Source organism: Micrasema longulum, unplaced genomic scaffold, assembly GCF_059751315.1.
Source record: "Micrasema longulum isolate JH-2025_06_02 unplaced genomic scaffold, ASM5975131v1 h1tg000810l, whole genome shotgun sequence".
NCBI lineage: Eukaryota > Metazoa > Arthropoda > Insecta > Trichoptera > Brachycentridae > Micrasema > Micrasema longulum.
In genome coordinates this window covers 408,574-433,894 of record NW_028278002.1, presented here as the reverse complement: position 1 = coordinate 433,894, position 25,321 = coordinate 408,574, and the positions used below count along the sequence as shown (strand labels likewise).

Genomic DNA, 25,321 nt, shown 5'->3' with positions numbered 1-25,321 from the left:
TGTGGGCTTCAAACAAACCAGATGTCCTGGAAGAAGTAAAGGCCGACGACCGGGCCAATACAGCAGTCACCATAGGGGAAGAAGTAATGACGGAGCGGGTCCTCGGGATCGTATGGGATCCCAAGAGCGACCTATTTATATTTCGGCACGGAGCCGAAAGTGCAGCCATCCCGGAGCGACCCACCAAGCGCGGCATGTTGAGCGCCGCCATGAGTATCTTCGACCCAGTAGGCTTCATTGCGTGCCTCACGATACGGGCGAAGATATTGCTGCAAGCCATCTGGAGGACAAACACAGGTTGGGACCAACCGCTGCAACCGGACCACGCCGAAAAGTGGTTGGAATGGCGCGACCTGCTGGCAGCGAACGGCTGTACAATACCGAGATGCTCGCTGCAAGGGCAGAAAGAACCCGTGACACTGCACGTGTTCTGCGACGCGTCAGAGCAGGCATGCTGCACAGTGGCATACTTTGTGGGGGCCGATACCACAAGTTTCGCAATGGCGAAGTGCAAGGTGGCCCCCCTAAAGCCTCTGTCAGTGCCTAGACTAGAACTCCAGGCAGCGCTACTAGCGGCAAGGATGGCCGCCACCATAAAAAAAGAGAGTCGAGCTCTCATCACCCAAACCGTGTTCTGGACGGACTCGAGCACGGTCCTGTGTTGGCTGCGAACCGACCCACTGCGGTACAGCACGTTCGTCGCAAACAGGCTGGGCGAGATTGACGAGCTCACAGACGTACGGGACTGGAAATGGGTCCCCACCAAGGACAACCCAGCCGACATAGGGACCCGCGACAAGGGCCCACCCGACCTTGCGAGGTCGGGACTATGGTTCGGAGGCCCCGGCTTCCTGAGAAAAGGGGAAGCCGACTGGCCGAAAGAGAAGAAGTTACTACAACAACCGGACGAGAAGACGCTGGAGCGGAAACAACCCCGCCACTTCGTGGGCCACATCAGACGGACGGAGGCCCTACCCCAGGTGCAGCGCTTCTCGTCGTGGACCCGACTCGTCAGGGCGACGGCATGGGTGCTGCGATTCATCGCACGATGCCGCCGCCACGAGTCCCTACCGTCCCCAGGGGGGACCTTTGAACTTCACGCCTCAGAAACACGGGCCGCAGAAATCATGCTGCTGAAGCGGTCCCAGGAGACGGCTTTCGGAGAAGAGCTGGAGCTCCTGAGACGAAAGGCGCCTATCCCGCCGCACAGCCGCCTCCATGCAGCGGCACCCTTCTTAGACGAAGAGGGAGTCATCCGGATGGGAACGCGCATCCAAGCGGCACACAGCTTCGCAGAGGACTGCAGCGCGCCGCCTATCATGGACGGGACCTGCCCATACACCCGGCTGCTGATCACGCACAGCCACCGGAAGGGTGGCCACCCGGGAGTCGAGAGGACGATCGCCGACCTGAGAGCCAGCTACCTCATCCTGCGACTCCGCGGGGCTGTGAGGAAGATAACACGATGGTGCCCGCTGTGTAAAATGCTGCGCAGCCGGCCCCAACCCCCGCTGATGGGGCAACTGCCTGAGGCCCGACTGGCCTTCAGGACGCCGCCGTTCACGCACTGCGGGCTTGACTTCTTCGGGCCGATGATGATCACCAACGGCCGAAGAAAAGAAAAGCGCTATGGGGCACTGTTCACCTGCCTCACCACACGCGCGATCCACCTGGAGCTAGCGTCGTCCCTCGAAAGCGACTCCGCCATAATGGCCATAAGAAGGATGGCCGCCCGCAGAGGCTGCCCACACGCGTTATACTCGGACAACGCTACCAACTTCAGGGGAGCGGACAAAGAGCTGAAACAGGCCGTAGACGAGCTCCTGGCGGACCCCAGAATGCTCGCCGAACTTACAGTTCGCAAAATTGAGTGGAAATTCATTCCGCCCTCATCACCTCATATGGGGGGAGCGTGGGAAAGACTCGTGAGATCTGTAAAACGAGCCCTCCACGCAACCCTCAACGAGCAGGCTCCAAGAGAGGAGACCCTCAAAACCATATTGGCTGAAGCAGAGTACACCGTGAACATCACCCGCTCACGCATGTGTCAACCAAGCCCAACGACGAAGCACCGCTGACCCCGAACCACTTCTTGCTCGGGTCAGCCAACACACAGCCAACTCTGGCATATTATAACAAAAGGGAAGAAGGGGCCTGCCTTCATAAGCAATGGAGGATCGCCCAGAAAATGGCCGACATGTTTTGGCGCCGATGGCTGAGGGAGTATCTTCCCACCTTGGCGCACAGGAAGAAATGGCGCGAGCCGCGCCTCCAATACAGGTCGGGGACCTCGCGCTCATCATGGACCCAAATCTGCCGCGGAATTCTTGGCCTCGCGGCAGAGTCACCCGTGCAGAACCAGCAGCTGACGGACAAGTACGAGTCGTCGAGGTGCGGACCACCAACGGCACCTACACCAGACCAGCGGTGAAGATCGCCGTACTAATGAAGGAAGAGGAACAACGCGCCCAGCAGGAAAATAGTACAGACTAGCTGCACGGGGGGAGTGTTCCGGACGCGTAAAATCGAATAAATTAAAATAATACATTAATTAGAAAGGATCCCCGGTAAATGTATAGAACTGATGGCTGGGCTCTCAATAAAGATAAAATGGTCACTTTCGAGCCTGGCCTCAGTATTACCGGGGAAAAATAGCTAGGTTAAAATGAATAAAATGTACAAAAATATATTATGTAAATGTCATGTTGCGCGCGTCGCGGCTGCCGACGAAATGGCCCGTACGGGCATTGAGCGCCCGTATTTACGCCACCTGCGGCCGGCGGCATGTAGCGAGTGGCGGGGAAAGATTACCCCCACCACTCCGAGGCAGCCGGCGCGGGTGGGATGGCCGACTCACGGAGCCCGACGCGCACCGCTTTATAAGGCGGTCAATTGGAGATATTAAATCAGTTGAGTTCCTAACTCTGAACAGTTCACACGTGTTTTATTCCGTTCTCCGTCCTGTTCGCCTTCCTGCACTTCGCTCTTCGCTCCGCTCTGCCTGCTGACTGCCTTCGCCTCTCTGCACCACTTGGACCGGGTGGAAAGTCCTTTTCAGGGCTATTGAGGTTGACTTGCGGTCGGCGCAGCTGTGCTCCTACCTTCCGACTTTGTCTTTGGCTCTGTCTGGGAGGGCGGCTTCCCACTTACGCCGGGAAGCTTGACTGCGGCAGACGCGGGTGACGAACCGGCGAAACTTTCATCGTGGTAACGCGTACGTTACAATTATTATGTGTATGGAATACATTTAGGATGTTAATGTTTTTAAACATTCATCTTAGTATGTAAATTTAACACAAAACTTAAAAATTTACAGCGGCCGAATTTAAATCCAAATGTATTTTATTACTTCATATCATATATGCAGAAATACATGTTCGGGGGCTTGGAAATTTAAGAGACAGATTGGTAAGCTGAGAAAACTGATATTGCAAAACAATATTCTGAAATAGACTTTAGGACATCAGACTTTATTTAACCTGACAAGGGAATATTCAAAAGAGGGTAAACTGCTACATTATTATAATAAAAGTAATACTGACCAATGAAAGAGCAGAAGGATCAGGACGGAAGGACTCCGGAATTGGCCAGAAGCCGACTGCAAAACCCTTCTGTGCTACAGTCCGTGGAACGTATATTAATTTCCGGCAAGATTGCCACGCCGTATTGTTCAACATACTTTGTGGGCCACCGGGGCCCATGTAAGATGCACCATTGTTCCAGCGTGTCTGAAAATAAACAAAACATATATTACTGGAAGATTGGTATAGATATTATTTTACACAATGTATAAAAAATTCCTATAAAGATTATACCTAAGATAGATATAATACAAAGTTAAGAAAAAGACAATATTAATAAGGCATAGTAAAAAAAGTAATAACAACTGTGTTTATATTTCTACTGACCGGTTTCAAAGCTATACAAGCTTCTTTATCGAAACCAGTAGGTAGAAGAAAAAAAAAGTGGTTAAAAACAAAGTTGTTTATATTTATTTTATTATAATATATAACCACAAAGTTAGTGCTTCAGATATAAAATATACATTAATAGGACGGTTTTACAAATTTCATTTATTCTCCTTACAAGGGAAAAAAAGTTTATAGTAATGCACATACATGGTTTGAGTTTGTCCAAATGTTCATAGACAAAAGACTGGTAATCTGATAATCTGGTAATTTGATAATCTTAATGACCCCCGAGGGGGTGAAATCCAGTCTTTTGTCTATGAACATTTGGACAAACTCAAATATTGTAATGAAACCAACTGGTCCAAGAAGAAGTTTAAAATTTGAAAAATTGTTTTCAGGCGTTGCCTAGTATGTGAAATAATTCAGTCAGATGAATCTCTTCACAACAATAAAGGTTGCAGCTCTTTAACTTCACTAAAATCAACAGATGGAAGAATTGAAGAAATATGGATGTTCAAACATAGGCAAAATGGTGAATGTTGCACAGTGTGTAAAGTGGCCACTTAAACCAGCCAATGACAGGTCATAAGTCCTGTAAATGCCTTGACTTCCATATTCCCTTATTTAAGGTATTCTCCATCCCTGTTGTAATTTGATACATACATGGTTATTGAAAGTTAAGAATAATTCCTAATGTAATATTTCATTATTATCATCATCAAACCCTTACCGCACACGATGGTGCATAAAGCATTGCATTGATAAATAAAATGCAGAGTATCTCGATCATCTGTTACAAGACAAGATTAGTCTTACGCTTCAGATGCCAGTCCAAGGACGATGAAATACTTGTGTGAAACTACGTTTAAAAACAAATATTTCATGCCGACTTTCCCAGGAATCAAACCCAGGACCTAAAGCATGGTAGGCGAATGCGCCAACCACTAACACTACGAGGGGGACTTTTTTCCACTAGATTTTCATTTTCAAGATTTTTACTTGCTGATAGTATTTAATTAGCATGTAGTTAATAATTATATTAATTAACTATTGTATAATGAATCACCTACCTTCTAATGTGACAAATATAAATAAATACAAAGGGGTACCCAAAAGAAACAGAAAAAATATTTTTATGTATTTGATTAATTATTTTACAAAAAACCTTTAATAACCTTTAAAATACTCTCCATTGGAGCTAATGTATTTCTCTAATCTTCTTTTCCCATTATTGGAAACATTTTTTGATTCTTTCACTGTGATGCTTGACAGCGTCTTAGTTGTGTTTTTTTTCACCACAGCAACGTCGGCAAATCACTATCCTTTCATGTCTTTTTCCAGTCAAGGGAATAAAAAGAAGTCACAGGGGGCTAAATCGAGAGGGGCGCAGAGATCATACTATTTTCGGTCAAAAATTGGCGTACAGAGATGGCTGTGTGAGAGCGAATTAGGCAGCCACCCTTCTCATCCCCAAATCTTAAATTAAATTCACTGCACTAAGTCACTCCAGATAGCTCCACATCTTATTTGATGATGTGCTTTGGTTTTTCAGTGTGATTTGGCAAATTTTAACAACATTTTCATCGGTTCGGAGCGTCGGAGGATGTCCAGAGCGGGTTTGGTCATCAATTGACATTTCACCACTTTTAAAACGGGAAAACCACTCAAACACTATATTGTTAACATTTCAAGAGATTCTGTGCCAGTTTTTCCAAGCAGGGGGCAAAACCTCACAGCTGCGCACTTGATCATCCAGCGCAAAAATGACGAGCACACAAAACGACTATCCGAAAAAAATTCACACCATCCAAATAGAACCTTCTCCAGCAACGGCACTTGGCATGCTTAATGGGAAAATATAGCTCTACACGATCCTACTAGCAGAACTCAGTACTACAAAAACTCCGCCCACCACAACATTAGTTCAGGTTCTTTTGGGTACCCCTACGTATGTACAAGGGGTGTTATTTTTATATATTTGCAAAAAGGGACAGATCAAGATGATTATTTAAAAAAAATTCTACCACTTATCCCTTTTTCATTTTAACGTGTATATAAGGCGGCCTCCGTGGTGTAGTGGTCAAGACGCTTGATTCACGCACGGAAGGTTCCGGGTTCGATTCCCGGTGAGAACACAAAAATTAAAATGTGATTTTTCTCAAGCCTGGGTGCTCTGTGATGTAATTCACCACTGTAATTAGGCCTCCTGGGCTGTTGTGGTGCAAAAAAAATAAAAAATAATGTAATGTAAAAATAAATGAAAAATTTCATTCGGTTGTATTCAGTTATTTGATTGCAATAAGTGACAAAGGCAGACATTCTTGTAGAAAATCCGTTTGTTAATTTGACAATGCCTTTATTATCATTATACAGACACATTATTATCTGTAGATGCGAGACATTATTAGGTGCACTTAACTAATTACGTTATTCTGTTTGAACATAATAAATGTTTCGATTTTTATTTCCTGGCTCGGAACGAAGCTTGTATCCTTGTTAGTTAGATTGTCATTTTTGTTTATAAATCTAAAGGGGTAATAAATATGGCGGAATAGGCTTTGCACCACCCATTTTGATTGAATAATATTTTTTCTGAACAGAACTAGTAGAAGTCGTCCACCTTGTGGTCTGGTCAGCGCATTTGCCTACCGAACGGGAGATCTTGGGTTCGATTCCCGGCATGGTTGACATAAAATATTTATTTAAAAGGGCATTATTAGACTAGAATATTTCATAGTCCCTGAACTGGCACCTGAAGCGTAGACTGATCATCTCACCTGCATGCAATTAAAATAATTAAGATACGCTGCGGTTGGTACACCAATACAACCCCCTATGCACCTACGAAAGGGAATTATATTATATTACAGAACAGAACGAGACCGGTAGTGCTCCTTGGTTCAAATTGCAATCAACCACATTTGATTATTATTTTCTGACACATTTATTTTATTGAAAATGACCCCAACATGAAGCAACTACATCAAACACAAGACTTTAATTATTTATTTATAAATAACAATTTACTATAATTTCCATAAAAAAAATATACTGACCCCATTCTTGTCATTATCGCAGTTTATTACATCCCCATAAATATCAGCCTTATTGTCAAGATCATTGCCAGCACCATTCCCCATCATGGGGTCATCTAACCCGTCTTCTCTACCTGGACCATTGTTCTCAATTGGGGGAGGATCAGGTCCAATCTTCTCAAAATTTATTACTACTCCACTTTGCACTTTAAGAACCAAACTATCAATACACTGCATTAACATCCTGTGTGATGTGATGCAGTATGATCGACCTAGAAGAAAAATATATAATAAATAAACAAGTATTATTATATTATTGCACAAAATTTTAAGAAACATTAAAACCAATGTACAAAAAAAGGGTACATAAATAAAGAGCAAAATCATAATTCTTTTTCAAAAATAATAACGAATTTGATGAATATTTTAATGAAGTATTTTATGGAATCTACTCCCGCATAATATTTGACAAGTTTTTTTCTTCAATCCTAAATTTCAAACAAAATGAGTTCATCATTAGAAAATCGGATAAATTAATTTTTATACAATTTGACAGATGATCAATACTTTTAATTGATTCATTTCTACCCTACGAGAGCTCGTAAAGATGTTGCAATATAAAATTCCCTTACTCAAAACTTATATCTTGCTGCATTTTTAGAACACTAAACTAAAAAAAAACTATGCTTTTTCTAAAGATGGGCTGAGAAAGTAATAAATACTTAATAATGATCTCACCCAACAGAGCATAGGGAACTACATTGGAACACCGAATGCTATGATCACTATCATATGTTAAACAAAGGTACCAGCCTAGGGACAGTGACATATTGCAGTGTCAAAACAAATACTTCACATCGACCCTGCTAGGAATCGAAGCCGGAACCTCACACATGGTAGGCGAAAGCACAAAACCACAACACTACAAGTCCAACTTGTAACCACTTTCCTTAGGAGAGTAGCCATCGAGTCAAAAACACTCATCCGGGATTTTGGTTATATTTCAGACACAGAACTATATTCTTCAATGCTCAAGAGGAAAGGCGATCTGACTTTTATTCGTACAAACCTATTCTCATATTTTCTCCCTGTTTTATGGCACCAGAGCAGTGTTTTTTTCGCGCACTGTAGATATTTACAATTGGCATGTCTCTATTGTTTTTCTTTTTTGATAATTTTTTTCTTATGGCAGCTAGGACCATCCAAAAACCCAAAAAAATGCCCAGTTTTATCTGCTATCTTCTTGCGTAGGGTATACAAATATTTTGAATAATTTTTAACTGAAAAAAAAAATTAAAAAAAAAAAAAAAAAACAAAATCTATTCGGTTGTGGGGTGCGAAATACGGGACAACGAAACTTTAATTTTGTAGATTTTAGTCAGGCGTTATCAGTTCGACGGGCAGATGTCTTTTTTTCACAATATTGAGGAGGCATCTGCGAGAGAATGACAGAAAAACAATGTTCAAATATCTATTCATCAAAACCCAGACACCACTATCCTCTTTATAATAAGCTGAACTCTAGAATGTATGTACATACAATAAAAAAAATAATTGTTAGATATTTATAATTCAAATGGGATTATATTTATTGCATAGAGTCGGCCTCGTGGTGTAATGGTCAGCGCATTTGCCTACCATGCAAGAGGTCTCGGGTTCGATTCCCGACATGGTTGATCTGAAATATTATTTAAAGGGTGTTTTTTCACTAGAATATTTCATAGTCCCTAGACTGGTACCTGAAGCATAAGACTGATCACCTTACCTTCATGTAACCAAAATGATCAAGATACACTGCGATTGGTGTACCAATGCAGTGCCCTGTGCACCATTATGTGCGGAAAGGGAATGATGATAATAAAGCAATATATTTTGTACGTGAGAGAAGATTTACACAAATACTGGCTTAGTAATTATAATTTCAATATTTTTTATCTTTCTAATCAGAGTAAAGAGGAACCTCTATATTTTTCATTAATCTGATCCTGGGGGTCTAATAAATACAGAATATGATGAATATAGAAACACATTGTACAATAACAAACAACTGAAATTCAATTTGGGTGTCATTTTTCACCCATACTCTGCACTTAGGGGTGGGAGTGATGATAAATACAGAAAATTATCAATATCACGAATATGGGGGTTGACGACTTAAGAGATTTTACTGTAGTTTGTCGAGGATGTTAGCATTTAAAATAAAAATCATTATATTGCTAAACATTTCCAAAGTGGCTTACCTCCCGTAACTTCACACATGGCATCTATGGGAGATGAATCTGAAGGCACTAATCCTGAGTCCCTCTCTATGGCGGGAGTTCCAGACAGGCGGAGCACCAGAGAAAATAGTCTTTGGTCCCAGCGAAAAGGTTCCCTGGTCAACTCGGAGCCAGGAATAGGACAATTCATCGGTAAGTTGAACTAAAAGATAAAACAAAACAGTCAAAAAACTATTACAATAGTGGTTACAGTAATGAAAATTATAGCTGTTTTCTAAAAATTCATATGCTTAATTAATTAGCTTAGGAAAATCTATTTCACAATAATACTTCACGAGGCACTTTAGTTTTTCTATATATAAACATAAATAAGCTACCTTTCTGTTGCTATGCTAAGTATATGAAAACAAATTATCAATAAAATAATATATCTTCACCTCACGAAAATCAAGAGTTGAGAGAATCAAAGAAATAGGGACATCAAATAAAAAAATAATCACTTAAACCAGATTATAAGTCCTTTAAATGCCTGAACTTCCACAGTCCACACTGCGTAACATTCACCATCCTACCTATGTTTCAACATCCATATTTCATCAATTCTTCGATCTGTTGATTTTCGGGAAGTTAACGAGCAAAAACTTTTATTGATATGGGTGAGATTCATCTGACTGAACTATTTTACCTACATACTAGGCAACGCCTGAAATATTTTTCAACTTTTATGCTTCTTGGACCAGTTGGTAATTAAACCAGCCAATGACAGGTCATAATTCCTGTAAATGTCTAGACTTGCAAATTTTCTCATTTAAAATGTTCTTCGTCTATGTTGTAATGTGTTAATTTTAATAACTCTAGGGGGTGAAATCCAGTCCTAGATATGGGTTTTAATAAGGGAATCTATTAAAATTCATTTAGGTTGATGTAATGATAAAGTACTTCTATCAATGTAAATTAACAAAAATAAATATTTATTACATTTTTTTTTCACTTTTTTACTTTAAATAGAACTTGTGCTGTTCTAAAATAGAACATTCTAGAATTTTATGACAAAGTGAAAAATTAAACATTAAACCATAGAATTATAATAGTCCATTAACCGCATACGCCCATCAAAATCCGGGTAACCTATTTAAATTCAATTATGCCTTGTTGTGTTGTTTGTAAGTGTCAAAATACTGCTGGGATTAAAAGGGAACAAATGGGATCACATTTCATGCGCAAGTAGCGAATTCACAAATAATATTATTTGAGAATTCGATTATTTTACTGTCTGACAGATTGTTAAATAAAACAAGGTAGACATTTTGTTAGTATTGCCAGGGTAGTCGATTTTTTTACCCGGTTCTCTATTAATAAACCTTAAACGGTATTAACTTGTTTACCTAATGAAAGTACCAGTTTAGTCCAGTCAGTAAAATATTTTTTGTGGTAAAACATAACGTAACACAAAATTATCTTATATTTGTGTTTGATAATATATTGTTCGCGGTCTGGTAACATTAAGCGGCCACTTCACGCACGCGCGCAGGCAGGATGTCAGACAAAGTGTGATGTATGCAAACATGATTCTACGCGCTTTCTAATATATTATAACTCTATGCTTCAAACAAGAAATGGTTTTTTTTTTTAAGGAATAACCCGCTGAGCTTGTATTCCAGAGGCTTGTCAGCAGGTGGGAAAGAAAGGATATGGAAGGAAGTTATGAATAATACACCACAATACTCAGACCAATTGAGAAAAAATATTTGTTGATTTTTTTTCTTGCAACTGGCGGGAATCGAACCCGCGTCGCCAGTTCCACAGTTGGTCGTTTAACCAACTGCGCTACAGCACCTGTCATTTGCCATTGAAATCATTCCTACTAAATCAAATAAATATACTTTATACACAGCTATAATTATCAATTCAAGCGATGATGTCAACATTGAATTAAAAATGGCAGTCATTGCACACTTTAAATAATTACATGAGTTAGTTAGAAGAAACAGAATAAGAAAGAACCAATAACAATATTAGAATCAATGCAGATAATGATTAATAATATACCGTGGATTAACAAAGTATAATCCGCTCCACAATGTTGTAAGTTTGACAATCAACCATGCAAAGTATAATCAAATTCAATAAAAAAAAAAGTTGAAATGTTATGGTGATAGTTAATTGCACAGTCGTATCTTATTGCCAGTACTTACATCTTCTTGTACTCCTCCGTTACTTGATAACTTTCCTCCATCAGTGATAACCACTATCACAGATGGCTCTAAATAAAATGGACATCTTCCCTGACCATAAGTATCTATGCCCGTTTGCATTCTGTTGATATTCAAAACATCAAAAGCGTGCTTTAATGCTGCCCCCATTGTTGTCATTCCAAAACATTGAAGATTTTTTAGTTCATTTATAAAGGTCGCTAAATTTTCTTTCCACCCAGCCTAAAACAAATAAAATATTTATTTACAACTAGTAAACACAAAACTTATATTACCTCGGAAAAGGTTGTAAACCTTAAATTCTATGTTATCAGCTTAAGTTTGCTCTGCTATTTGTAATTATTGATGAGTAACATATTTGAAGATAAAAAAGTCATTAGTCAAATTGAATATTTAAGCAAGTTAAATTTTTTTCACACTGAACAATAAACATTATAACTTCATTCAGTTATCTTATTCATAATATTACGCATTTTAATAAGATATTTTAAGTATAGCATTTTCACTTTTGGACAAAATCATGTCCCAAATCAAGTTCCCTCCATTGTTTTAAATTAGGAAGGTGACAAAAGCGCCAATCAAGTTAAAGATGCGCACGCACATTATTCGCCATTGCCTCCGCTGCGAGCGACGGCAGGGGACCCGACAGCCGTATGTATCATGCTTCTTTTTTGAAGCCGTGATTTCTCATAAAATATGTTCTTTTTAGCCAAAATAATAAATACTCTATTGAGATATACGTCACTACGTGCATGTATATAGTTTTGAAGCCTGATTGCGCAGCCGAATGATGACAAATATGGGTTTTATGAACAGTCACTGGCAGAAAATTATACCAACCTTGATGTTTACGGGTGGCTCTTCAAAAGTCAGCAACATATACCTATCGCCTCTGCTTTCAGGAGACCTTTGTCGCACCTATAAAAAAAACAAAACTTGCATTATCACACTGGCTTAATCATAATTAAAATTCAGAGTTAGATAACCTCAAATTAGAGCAGTCAATATTCCGAGACGTACCTTAACGAACGTTTCCACGGCCCCCTTGGCCACATCGAGGAGCGTTGGGCGTCCACCCAAATAAGCTCTTTGATTCATTGAAGCCGAAGTATCTATTAAGAATACTATAATTGTCATTTTAAAGCCTGATAATATATTCTTCCTAAATACATTGAAATAAACACTTAAAAGGGTCTAAAAAAAGCAAAATGGCCACTTCATCGCACGCAGGTCCAGAGCGGAGCGACCATTCCGCAGCCGCTTCGACAAACAGCTGAACAAGCCTAAACGCCACGAAGACTCATAGGTACCACGTGACCCCCCACACATTCGACCGTTCGGGTGCTGCCGGAAAACCGTTCGGCTCTTCTCGTGATAAATATCTCCCCACTCTTCTTGCATATTATAGGTAAACATGAATTATTTGTAGCGTTTGTTTATGAACGGCTTTTTTGTAATAATATTTTTTCGTTATAATATTGTTCTCGAAACATTTTGTACGTTGTCCTTACTTGCTCTCGTTTATTATAACGGTCGTTTTTATTAGTTATTCTGTACAATTATTATTTTCATACCTATTGCGTTACAATCGGAACGGTATGTGCAGTGTGCATCTACCGATGTACCTACCTACCTAGGAAGTAGATAATGCATAAAAAAGCTCAAAAGAAAAGTGTGCTATCTCACCATGTTAATTTTGTATACACATACGTGTAGTCGGGTACATTATATAACTATTATTATATAGCACACCTGTAGTAGAGTTGTTTATAGTAATAAACGTACCTATTTATACCTACCTGCCTATGTGTGTTAATAGGTACGCACTCGCTATATGTTGATGGTAGTTATATTACATATTTAAACTTTAAACACCTTAAAATCACATAACGAAAATATTCATTCATACATACTTGCGTATAGATGTGTGTATATGTGCTTAACCTTTCAAAGCGGGAATTTCAAATTATAGTAAGAACATTTCGCCTCCATTCGCATGAAATATCGTAAACATAATCGATATTCGATATGAAATATTGGCTTAAATGTGTTTTCACATTAGTAAAAGTTTACTTTACTTCACTAAAATCATCAGATGAAAGAATTTAAGAAATATGTTTGTTATACCAGGGGCAGCATGATGATTTTATACAGTTCATAAGGAATCAAAACCGCACAACAAAGTGATATGACGTCATAATGATTATATTAATTATAAAAAATACTTATTAACTATATTTAGGTGCTTTTTTAATTTTAGTATGGTTAACCCATTTATTTAAATTTCGGTGCCATTTTCAACGCGTTGTTTATTAGAAAATGCGAATATTTTTCACACTTTATATTTATTTTTATTTTATTTTTATTTATTTATTATCATATTATACACATAAAATTAAACATTTATGCAACATTGTTTTGACTATCTAACTAGGATTATTTACCCCACTCTAAGTCAGTCAAAAATATATGGAAGAAACAGTAATCAATACATAGAAAAATAAATAAAGTCATAAGACATGGTGAAAAACATACTAAAATACATAGTTTAAAAGAACTTAGTAAAAACATCGTAAAAAATGTAGTAAAAAAAAACCTGTTTAAAAACCCAGTAAAATACACGGTAAAAAGAAAATGCATGGTAATAAAAATAGTAAAAGACATATTTTAGACCCCAGTAAAAAAATGGCAAAAGATGTAGTAATAAAAAAACAGTAAAAAATGTGATAAATTAAAAAGTGTGTATATGTACTAAAAATCCAAAAATTCAATCAATAAAGAACCAAAAACATATCATTACAATTCAAATGAGAACATGTGTTGGCCATCTAACAGCCACCATCAACCCCTCGGACTCTCTGCGACCAATTTTACTGAAAAAAGTAGTAAGCAACGTATTTAGCTTGTGGCTCTTACAACATTTTCATGGTTCTGGCATTAAATATAGAGCGGGGTATAAATATATAAGGGGGGAGGGGGGGGGGGCATATTGCCTTGAGGCAATTTCTTTCTACCTACCCAAACAGTTCTATTTGAGAAAATAAAAAGTATATGGACATATTCTAGGTATACAGAATTATGTAATTTCACTCAAAATTTGAAAAAAATGAACTTAAAATCTGCACTAAACTATGAAGAGAGGAGTGGGGACGGAATAAAAGAAGAAGGAGAAATAAAAAATTCAAATTTTAAATATTGAATTTCAATCTTGATTTACGTAAATAAAGAAGAGGCGTCTCTGACATTAGTGGTAGTAGTAATCAAGTTACAGATAGAGCGGGGTTCGAACCTCGAATCTCTGATCCACGAGTCAGCGAAAATACCACAACAACCCGGTTCCCATATAAATAATATATTTACTCAAATATAAATATAAAATACTATTTAAAAATGAGAAACGCAAAAGTAAATGTTGAATTATTCATGAAATCCCAAATTTATTGCTTGGCCTACAAAATCAAAACATCCGTGTAAATCTTAAAAACCCAAAAAATATTTAAACATTTTAAATGATCGTCATCATTAATCCCCTTTCCTCGCCCAGTGGTGCATAGGACACTGTATTGGTAAAATAAATGTATTGCAGTTCGATTTTCTTTTACATGAAGGTACGGTAATCAGTCTTACGCTTCGAAATAAATAAATTTTTTAAAAATTGAAAAATTGTTTTCAGGCGTTGCCTAGTATGTGAAATAATTCAGTCAGATAAATCTCTTCGCAACAATAAAGGTTTCAGCTCTTTAACTTCACTAAAATCAACAAATGGAAGAATTGAAGAAATATGGATGTTCAAACGTAGGCAAAATGGTGAATGTTACACAGTGTGTAAAGTGGCCACTTAAACTAGCCAATGACAGGTCATAAGCCCTGTAAAAGCCTAGACATCCATATTCCCTTATTTAAGGTATTCTCCATCCCTGTTGTAATTTGTTAATCAATTATAATTATTGTAAGGATAGCATAAATAAACTTGTCTTTTTATAAGGCAAAAACTGTGAAATGAAGAAATAAATAAAAAAATAATATTTAGTATTGGGGCATTCTATGTTCATTGGGAAAGTGAAATTGATTTTGAATTTCTTTTATTCACCTCTTATTTAATAATAACATACCGAGCTAAAGATTTTTTTACAAATCCATAAAAAAACGATTTTATAAATAATTATTTTCTTGCCTATGGAAACTATAACTATACACATATTTACTATTTAGAAATCCCCTCAGTCACAATTTTGTTTTTTTTCTGCAACTGTTTATTAAACTTTAATTTTATTTAAACATAAGCGTTCAATATTACATGCTTTACAACAACAAAGAAGTCTCTCATTATTATTGAGTAGTTTGGAATAAATTCGTCTTAAAATCCTCATAGGAATAAGATACGGTTTTCCAGTATCCTACCGGTCACAATCATGCAAATAATAATTAATAAATAACAGATCATAACGACTGTTTGGCTTTTTCTCGAAAACAGTATACTAGAATGGCTCTAGATCTTGTTATAAACATGATTTTAATATTGTATGAATTTTGATGACATAGTAACTCAAAGTTGGTCAAATTCAGGAATCAAATGCCCCACCAGTCACAATGGAATGCCCCGCCTTCACCACTATAATAAAGATGGTATTCCCATCCGTACTCGATCACTATGCCTAGGCGTAACTTTATACCAAGTTTAAAAGTAAGGCCTAGTATGTTATAATTCTCTAGAGAATCTCTTTAGAACAATAACGTTCCAAATTTTTTGATTAGTTTTTAGTTTAACAACAAATGTGTATTGGACGGTTTCGATTTGCGCTTTCAATTCTCGACCCAAGTACCTACGGCCCGTTGTATTGTTGTAATATGTAGCTAGTTTCGCAGCGAATAATTTTATAGAATGTTTTTTCTGCTGCGAAAGTGCAATTCGTAAAAGCGATTATCAATAAAAATGCTTCTTATTTCATAGTCAATTTATTGAATGCCTCTCTGTTATGTAATGTTGGCTTAACTGGAATACCTAGAAATTCCCCTTGGATGTATTCAAGGAAATTAAATTCCTTACTGCGTTGCTAGACAGTACATCTAAGAATATGTATCATTCTTCCATTTATATTTTTATCAGGGTTTGAAAATATCATAAATGTATCGCTATATATTATATGAGATACAGTATAAATATATCAAAAGAGATATTTATTTTGTATTAGTACTAAAAGTCGGTAAAAATACACACGGTAAAAGACAAATAAATCTCTTATCAAATTAACTATCGTAATATCATCTAACGATGAGAAATCATCATTTGTAAATATTTTTTGTTTTTTTTTGTTAATAGTCTATCTAACTAAGTCAAGTTTTTTTTATGTATGGTATTCGTGGATTGGCTCTTCCCGGAAACTGTGATATGGAAACCAGAAACATATCACAACACCGTATCATTGGTTGATTTAGAAGAACTTGTCACATCTTTAAAGTAGTAGTTTATTTAAATTATTTTTTTCATACATTTTAGAGAAACTTCGCCGTACAATTAAATGCCCCGTGTAAGACAACATATTTCAACAATTTCCCGTAACAGTGAACTTCCTTATTAAATTAGTGTGTATGGTTTCAGGGTGTTAGTTAAAATATTTAAACAGAAATACAAATTTCACGGTCTTTTCATTACCTAAACTATCTCGAAGTTAGGACTGAACCAAATCGAAAAATGAAAAGTGCGTCTCTAGATCTGCTGTTGCTGCATTTTATTTTTCTCGCTCCGAGTAAATCCCCATTGCGATCCACATTACGCACAAACGCGACTTTATGGTTCCCGGGGAATGTCAGTAAAGTTGAACACGGAGAAACGCGGGAATGTTCTTAAAAATAAAGACACTCACTAAATAACAAACGTCAATGATATAATATCATGATATATATCTGTGATACATATTTTTCGAACCCTGATTTTTATGGTTACTGATGGATGTATTAAAAGAAAACGAAGTACAATGTAAAAACGTGTCACCTCTTGGTTTTGGATTCGATTCCCGAAAATTCAACAAGAAATATTTATTTTAAAAAAAACGTGAATACGGCAATACTTTTCCGTCCCTAGACTGGCACCTGAAGCGAAAGAATGATCTAAATATAAATTTGAAGCACTAACTTTGTGGTTATTCATTATAATAAAATAAATAAAACAACTTTGTTTTTAACCACTAATTTTTATTTTTCACCGACCGGTTTCAAAGCAAACAAGCTTCTTTGTCAAGGTTTACGTAACTAATAAGTTACGTAAACCTTGACCATAACTAATTCGTTACGTAAACCTTGACAAAGAAGCTTGTTTGCTTTGAAACCGGTCGGTGAAAAATAAAAATTAGTGGTTAAAAACAAAGTTGTTTTATTTATTTTATTAGAAAGAATGATCATTTTTAGTGCATGTTTATGTTGTAAAAAATGATCGAGATTCGCTGCGATTGGTATACCAACGTAGTGCTCTATGCATCATCTGGTGCAAATAAGGGATTGATAATACAGTATCTACATGACGAATTAGAAAAATGACAAATTTATTACATAATTCAGTGATTTTCAGAGTGTATTATTTTACAAACACCAAGTGCTATTTTAAAAATGTATTTTTAAACTAATAGCTTTAAATTTTATGTTAACAATAGAGTTTTTTTGTATCTGAGCTATTATTCCGAACGCAATTATAAATCAGTACAGCGCGTTTTTACGTACTAAATACGCGTAAATGCGTTCGGAATACAAGCCCTAATTATATGTACCACTCACTTAAAGCTAGCTCAAAGAAACTTTACCTTCCTGGTTCCTAATTTTTTAAATCAACTTCCGGCAGCCATAAAAAACTCCACAAGTGCCAATGTATTTAAGAAAAATGTTTGCAATTGGTTGCTGCACATCGATAGGGACGAGGTTGTAAATTTTTTGAAAGTTCGAGATTACCGAAAATCGACTAATTTGCTTTCCTTCCACATTTTTATTTGCTTTTTACATATCTTGATATTTATATTTTTTATTATGAATTTTTGTATTATTTAATTTAATACTCACTGTTATTTGGCATATTGTTTATTACTTTCTTGTCTTACTATAGTATAGAGTGAGTTCCCAGAAACCATTTCTCAATTTTCGTTGCAGTTATGTTTTTGTATTTTTTTTTCTATTGATTTCAATGACACTAGTATTTTGTATATTTGATTACGTATGAATCTAAATTTGTATAATTTATATTTTCATATTTAAATAGGATTATTTTTTTACATTGTCTCCTATGGAATTTTACTATTCATATCTTGTTTTTCTGGATTGTTATTCTATCGCATCACATGTCATTATAATTTAATTTCATTAATTTTACTATGTATTTTTAATTGTCAATTATTATGGCTTAATACGGGCCCAGTCTAAAAAGCCTTAATAAATTCATTAATATTTAAACGAGTGTAATTTTAAATGAATAAACAAATAGATGAACATTTTAAATATTTTAATTGCTCTGTAAATATGCACAGCGTAAATGTGATAATTTTATACATTTTTAGGAGTTTTGTGGTGGGTAGTTTTGTGATTCGATTTTTCCGAGTCTTTAAATTAATTTTTTTTCTGAAACCGTTCGGCCTAAAGACATTATAAATTGAAAAATTAACACGATTTCAAAACTTTTGAAGATTAGACACCTTAACCTCCAGTGAAATGGAAAGAATTAAAAATATTTCATATTAGAAAATTGATCAAAATATAAAAAAAGGAAACTTTACCAATCAGCAACGGAAGTCGATATTGCCGTGGCAAAGAAAAAACTTCCTACTAGAAGTTAAATGTATTTTATAATTCGATCAAATTATTTATCCACAAAGAATAAGAGAATTGCGATGCATCTGAAAAAAATGTTTTTCAAATTTTCGAATAAGATAATACGCATATGAGTGTTCACAATAAAAGAAGTTTTCATGAAGCAAACATGAAATGCAGACGGTGGACTAAACAACCCAAATTTACGTTTAAAAAAAATATATAGGCTCCAGTGGGCAAAGATTCATAGCGTACGTACCGTTGAGGATTAGTAAAAGGTAATAAAAAAACTGAAAAAAGGAAAAGATATTATTTATTAATTCATAATATATATTGCGTACGTCAATTACGAAACATATGTACAAGAAACTTAATAAAAATAACATAAAACTATGTAGCAAAGACAAACAAGGGCAATAAAATAATGGTTTACAAAATATTCATAAAAACGATCAACATATAAGGCTTCGAGCAAAATCATGCCAATCCATATTCATCCCAAACTGTTTTAATGGCGAAGAGATCTACGAAAAGCCGGAAGATTTATCCCAAAGAATCCCAAGTTGTGTGACGAATTGACTAATCTACACATTCTGGATATTGGGACATAAAAACAAAAGTTGCTCTTAGTAGATTTGATAAATAGCAAATTTTGATTTCTGGTGACACGGTTAGTAAAATGAAAATAAATTGATTGCAACAGAGATGGGACATCACTTTGAGCATTAAGTATTTTGAAAATGCATGTTAGGTACATGTCTTATTTTCTAATGGCATATAATACTATGCTTCGAATGAAAAAAATCTTGTTTACAATTATTTTTTAGCAATAAATAACGTTTGAAAGCGGTGACGGAATGTCGCCAATTTGTTTACGGAAAACCACACAAATATTATAATGAATCTTACTTACTAAAATCTGTGAAACATCCTTTTGCAATTATGATATGGTCATCTATTAGCCAGTCAAGGACCCGACCCGTTATATTCTGTGGATGGTTTTATGAATCATAAGCAACATAAAAAAGTTCTACAGAATCATTTTTTGAAATTTTTAGAGTCTCTTGAATCCACCCAACGTCCTTATATTTTGTACAAGACAAGCGGACTTGACAGACGCGTCCTGCTCGAACGTAAGCTTGCCTGCTATTAGCTGGTTAAACACAAACTTTTTAAAGCTATTTATATATTATTTTATACGTAATAAGGGTTTGTTTTTTTTTTGTTTTATCTCCACGTGTGATTGGCTAAGAGTCCTTATCACGCTCAAATCAAAGTCGTGCAAAAATCATTACTCTAGTCCCACAATCTATGGAGAAAATACGTGAATGCGTGTTGATGATGAAAAGTCAGACAGCGTTTTACCCTGAGCCCTCTAAAATTATGGCTCTCAAACCATGTCCAACGCGAATTTAGTCATCTTTAATCGTCAGCCGTGTTTCGACGTGACCTTGACTTTTAATTCGAAACCAAAAGAAAAGAAAAAATAAAAACCGACCAGATCTTGTCTTGAGGTAGTATTTTTTATTTTTTTTTGTCCTAACCTTAATTTTATTTCGTTGTATTGTATTTCATTTGTACCTGTATTTATTATTAAAAAAATGTGTTCACCATTGTTGGAATAAACTGTATTAGTCTGTCAATAAATAAATAAAAAATAATAAAAGAAAAATGACTGTATCGTGAAAACGTGCCAAAACTTTCCGGACTTTCCGGAAAAATACTTTTAATTGATATGTACGTACCTAAGTATTTATTTATGATTGAATTCCAAAACTCATTATTTTTAATATTCAAATATTGGATTTAATTACATAGGTAGGTACCTGAGTACTTGTTTGTGATTGAATTCCAAAACATTAAATAATATTTTTTCAAATAAATAATTATTTTTGCAAATGTCAAACTCTACGTTACTTACCGGCAGTGGTACATTCTGTGTAAGAATCCGTTTTTGAAAAATGTCTCTAATGTCAGTTAATTTTTTTTAAACATTACTAAAAATACATTAAAAATATGTTAACAAGTAAAAATTAAGAAATTGTTAAGAAATTAATCAATTCAGTATCTATTGAAAATAATTGATGTTTGTAAACGTTAAAATACAACCCTTTTTAATTTGCAAATAAATAACATTCTCCAATTTTTTTGGAAAATGCATTTCAGTCGAATGCAACCCTGGAAAATCGATGAAAACACATATATGCTGCCAACTTTTTTTTCTACTCAATATATTGAAGATGTTATTATTTGTAAACCTTGAGTACGTGAATTAGAAAATTTTGCAAAAAACCGCACGTAAATTTGTCAAGCCATTTTCAAGTTTTTGCGAGACACAACACGGCGATTCATTTTTATATATAGAAAGATAGATAGATGACATCGGGCACATTCTATAAAAAAAACTTTTTATCACTTCAATATATCAAATTCTTCCTTGGCCCGAAAATCCTCCAGACCTAAACCGTGTTGGAAATGCCTGAAGTCTGTTAACAACTACTATCTATGCAAGTATTAAACCAACCCTTCACATTCTAAAAGAAAATATCAAAAAGGCGTGCTTCGATGGCGATATAAGTAAAATGATACAACGTTGTATATCTAGTAAGCTTAATAGAATTAAAGCGATTGTTATCACGTCGATAGTTATTTGTGATTAAGCTACAGGTGGGTTAAGGGAAATATTCAATCAAACACACAAATCGTACATATTAAAAAATATATTAATTATGTAATCTTAACACAATTATTTGTTTATAATAATTAAATAAAATGAGAGTGTTTCATCAGATATTTTTTTTTCTTCTGAAATCCAGATAGTATTCCCTTTGCCCAATCACAATCGATCACTGTGTAGTGGGGTTTGTATTGACGAATTTATAAGGGGGACCTTGCGAAATATTCAAGCAAGCCGCTTGGCACATTGTTCGTTCCTTGGGTCAAACTGAGTCAGTTTAGCCCGGTAGGCAACGTCCCCTCTCCGCTGTCGGATGTGGGGATGTCAGAAACCCATCCGCTACTGCCGTGCCTCAGTCTGAGCTTTAAGACTTGGTCAGTTTAGCTACTAGGTCAAGTTTAGTATTGTTTTCGTATAAACAAAAGAGAAAATCATTTTTGAAACCATTTTTTCAACCTGTCTACCTCACTGAATTCAATCCTCTATTACGAGTATTATTTCAATAAAAATTTCATCACAAATCAGTCATTTAAAGCGTAGTGTTTTCAGACTTTGTTTTTAATTTTCGTCCGCTGTGCTATTAAATGGGCCATATTTTACTTTCTTCTTGATTTGAATAATTATTATTATGGGATAAAAGATCCCGCTGCATTGCAGCAGCAAATAAATGTTATAAGTCATCCTCTTTCCGTACTGTTACTCATCATCATTCCCTTTCCGCACCTAATGGTACATAGGGCACTGCATTGGTAAAACAATCGCAGCGCATCTTGATAATATTTGTTACATGAAGGTAAGACGACCAGTCTTACGCTTCAGCTACCAGTCCAGGGACTATGAAATATTTTAGTGTTAAAACATAATTTTAAATAAATATTTCAAATCAATCATGTCGGGAATCGAACTCGAGACCTCTTGCATGGTAGGCTAATGCGCTGACCATTACACCACGAGGCCGACGTGCTACTACTGCTGCTATAACTCCTACTTGCTTCTTGCCCGTTGACGGCTTTGGGACTAACCAATTGAGATTTCAATTACTGTGTCATTCATATCATGAATACGAATGGCTGAAATATTATTTTTATCAATTTGTTCCCACCAATATTTATCGACTTACGAGGAAATATATGCAGTTCAGAATTTTTCATGTTCCCGGACAAAGATAATGGGCTCATTCGCTTTGCCTTATGTACTTTGCCTGAAGCAGTATCAGTGTACATTTGGTCAAAAAAATAGCACGTATTTTTTGGATTTCGAAACTAAATGTAGCTTTCCAGATAGAAAAAAAAAAATTGATGAATATGCTAATATTTACAATAAAACATATTAAAATTATAGTAATCAAACTTACCCTACCTTTGTTTTTCGCAAGGAAATCATCGAAAAACAAAATCTTAACGAAAGTTGCACACACGTCCAATAACATAATATAAAGTGTCATGGCGTCAGTTGCGATGTGATTTTTAAAAAAAAATATTTTTTATTAAAATAAACGGCACTTAGTGCCTTTTACATATCAGTTGCACTTACAATAAAATACATACACGTAAGTGGAATTAAAAGTAAAATATAGTACTTAAATCAAATTAATATGAAACAGTTATTTACAAATTAAGAAGTCAACAAAAAATATGCAATTTAAAAATTATATTACCAGTTATAAAAATATTGATAAAAAATAAAATATTTAGTTAAGAAATATTTAGAACCTGTAAAAAAATATAAAGAAAGCAAAACAAAGAAATTAAAACTATTTTGAATAACTCCACACGATAAAATAATAATTATATGCATTATTATTAAATACTAGTATATACATAAAAATACATACTGATATAAAAAAACGGATAAAGAAAAATATGTTTTACTTAATAAAATCAAGAAAAGAAAAGAAAAGAAAAGAAAAAATAAGAAAAAAAAATTAATAAAGAAATTTAAACAATTTTTAACAATACTATGTGATAAATAAATGTTATCTAGAACTATTAGGTTCTTGGTTCTCCTACCCATGAAATACAGCAAAAGGACCGTCCTGTATGTACTAAACTTAACATGCAATGAGTCTATTGATGACTGTATTTTACCACATGAAGTCGAAGTATTGTTGCCACAGTATTGGTAGGTTTGCCGAGTTGTCTTTTTCGGTAAATCGAAACTGATAAGTGATAAAATTGCATGGGTATCAAACATATAATTACAAAATTTATATAAATTAAGTAAGTCGGTTATGATTCTCCCATCGTTTAATCTTATCTTAATAAATTCAAAATATACAACAACAAATTATAATCTAAAAAGTTGTTACGAACACCTTATTTAAAACTAATTAATCGCAAAACTTATTTTGGACTTTTTAAATGCAATATTGATGCCAGAATAATGAGGAGCCCAGATTTTAGAGTTGTACTCTAAAATGCTTCTAACAAGTGAAGTATACATTATTCAAAGTGTACCAATATCTTTAAAATCTTTAGTGGTTCAGATTATGAAACCTAACATTTTCGATACACTGATTGTGAGACTTACAGAGATATCTATTAGTAATTTTCGGGAATATTAAACTCATTCGCTATGCTGCCCGGTCCATCAGCTTTGCCTGGGTCTTTCCTAAATATAAAACAATGCAAAAAATATTAGTTGGACTGGTTGACTTATTAAACTGAATTAGTATAAATGTTTGGCAAATCATCGCTGCGCATTATTTACCCAAATCAGAAATGCTTTCATAGAAAAAAATCCACAATAGCAGAGTAAAAATCGTACAATAATGTAAGGGGTGTTAAACCATAAAATTTCACAAAGTTTTATTTTTTTATACGGATTATTTCATTCATTTAGATTCTTTTTTAATTCGTACTCTTTTGTTAATTATAACGAAGAAGTTCAGTATCTATTTTTTTTTATTATGCGTTAATAGACTTAGATTTTTTATTTGTTAAACTAAGCCAATTTTTTTTTTATTTGTGTTTTATAACATCTATCTTATTATCAGCGCTATGTTACGGTTATCAAACCAGATGTCCTTCACAGCTCTCAAAGCCGTGCGTTTTTATTGAAATATTTTTTATAATTTTTTTTGTACATTTTCAAGAAGCTTTGCCTTACAACTTAATGCTCTAATTTTTATCGCGAGCAAGAAAACATTTTTTGTATCCAATTTCCGTAGGGCTGAATTTCCTTATTGTGTTATAAAATTTCATTCCCTGGTTTACTAATCTCGACTGTCCTTGTTTCGTTTTAGAATGTTAAAAGTGATATTGTTCTAATATTCTCGTAATGCGTCCGTTTTATTACAATTTTAGTTCTTTCTCTACAATTACATCAGTGGCTAATTTATGAATAAATTTGAAAAAGTTCATTTACATTTAATCGTTCAGTTTTTTCAAACAGTTTTTTAGTTGGTGTCAGATAAGGATATACCAACTTTAGTATTTAATTTCGCTCTCGTTGTAGTCTGTTTATGGCATATTTTTTT

At 35.4% G+C, this 25,321-nt stretch overlaps 2 protein-coding genes across 2 annotated transcripts; one reads left to right on the top strand and one right to left on the bottom strand.

Moving 5' to 3' along the window:
- Positions 1-86: 86 nt before the first annotated feature.
- LOC148278912 (uncharacterized) lies at positions 87-2,078 on the top strand. The gene has a single exon (XM_088230710.1). It carries the CDS (start codon positions 87-89, stop codon positions 2,076-2,078), a length of 1,992 nt encoding a protein of 663 aa, XP_088086836.1.
- A 1,392-nt stretch (positions 2,079-3,470) lies between these two features.
- On the bottom strand, positions 3,471-12,663 carry LOC148278911 (integrator complex subunit 6-B-like). Its single transcript, XM_088230707.1, has 7 exons — positions 12,399-12,663; positions 12,219-12,296; positions 11,361-11,600; positions 9,187-9,367; positions 6,968-7,218; positions 3,543-3,728; positions 3,471-3,479 (listed from the first exon to the last, which is right to left on the bottom strand). Exons 1-7 carry the CDS (start codon positions 12,513-12,515, stop codon positions 3,471-3,473), a joined length of 1,062 nt encoding a protein of 353 aa, XP_088086833.1. The 5' UTR covers positions 12,516-12,663.
- Positions 12,664-25,321: the final 12,658 nt, after the last annotated feature.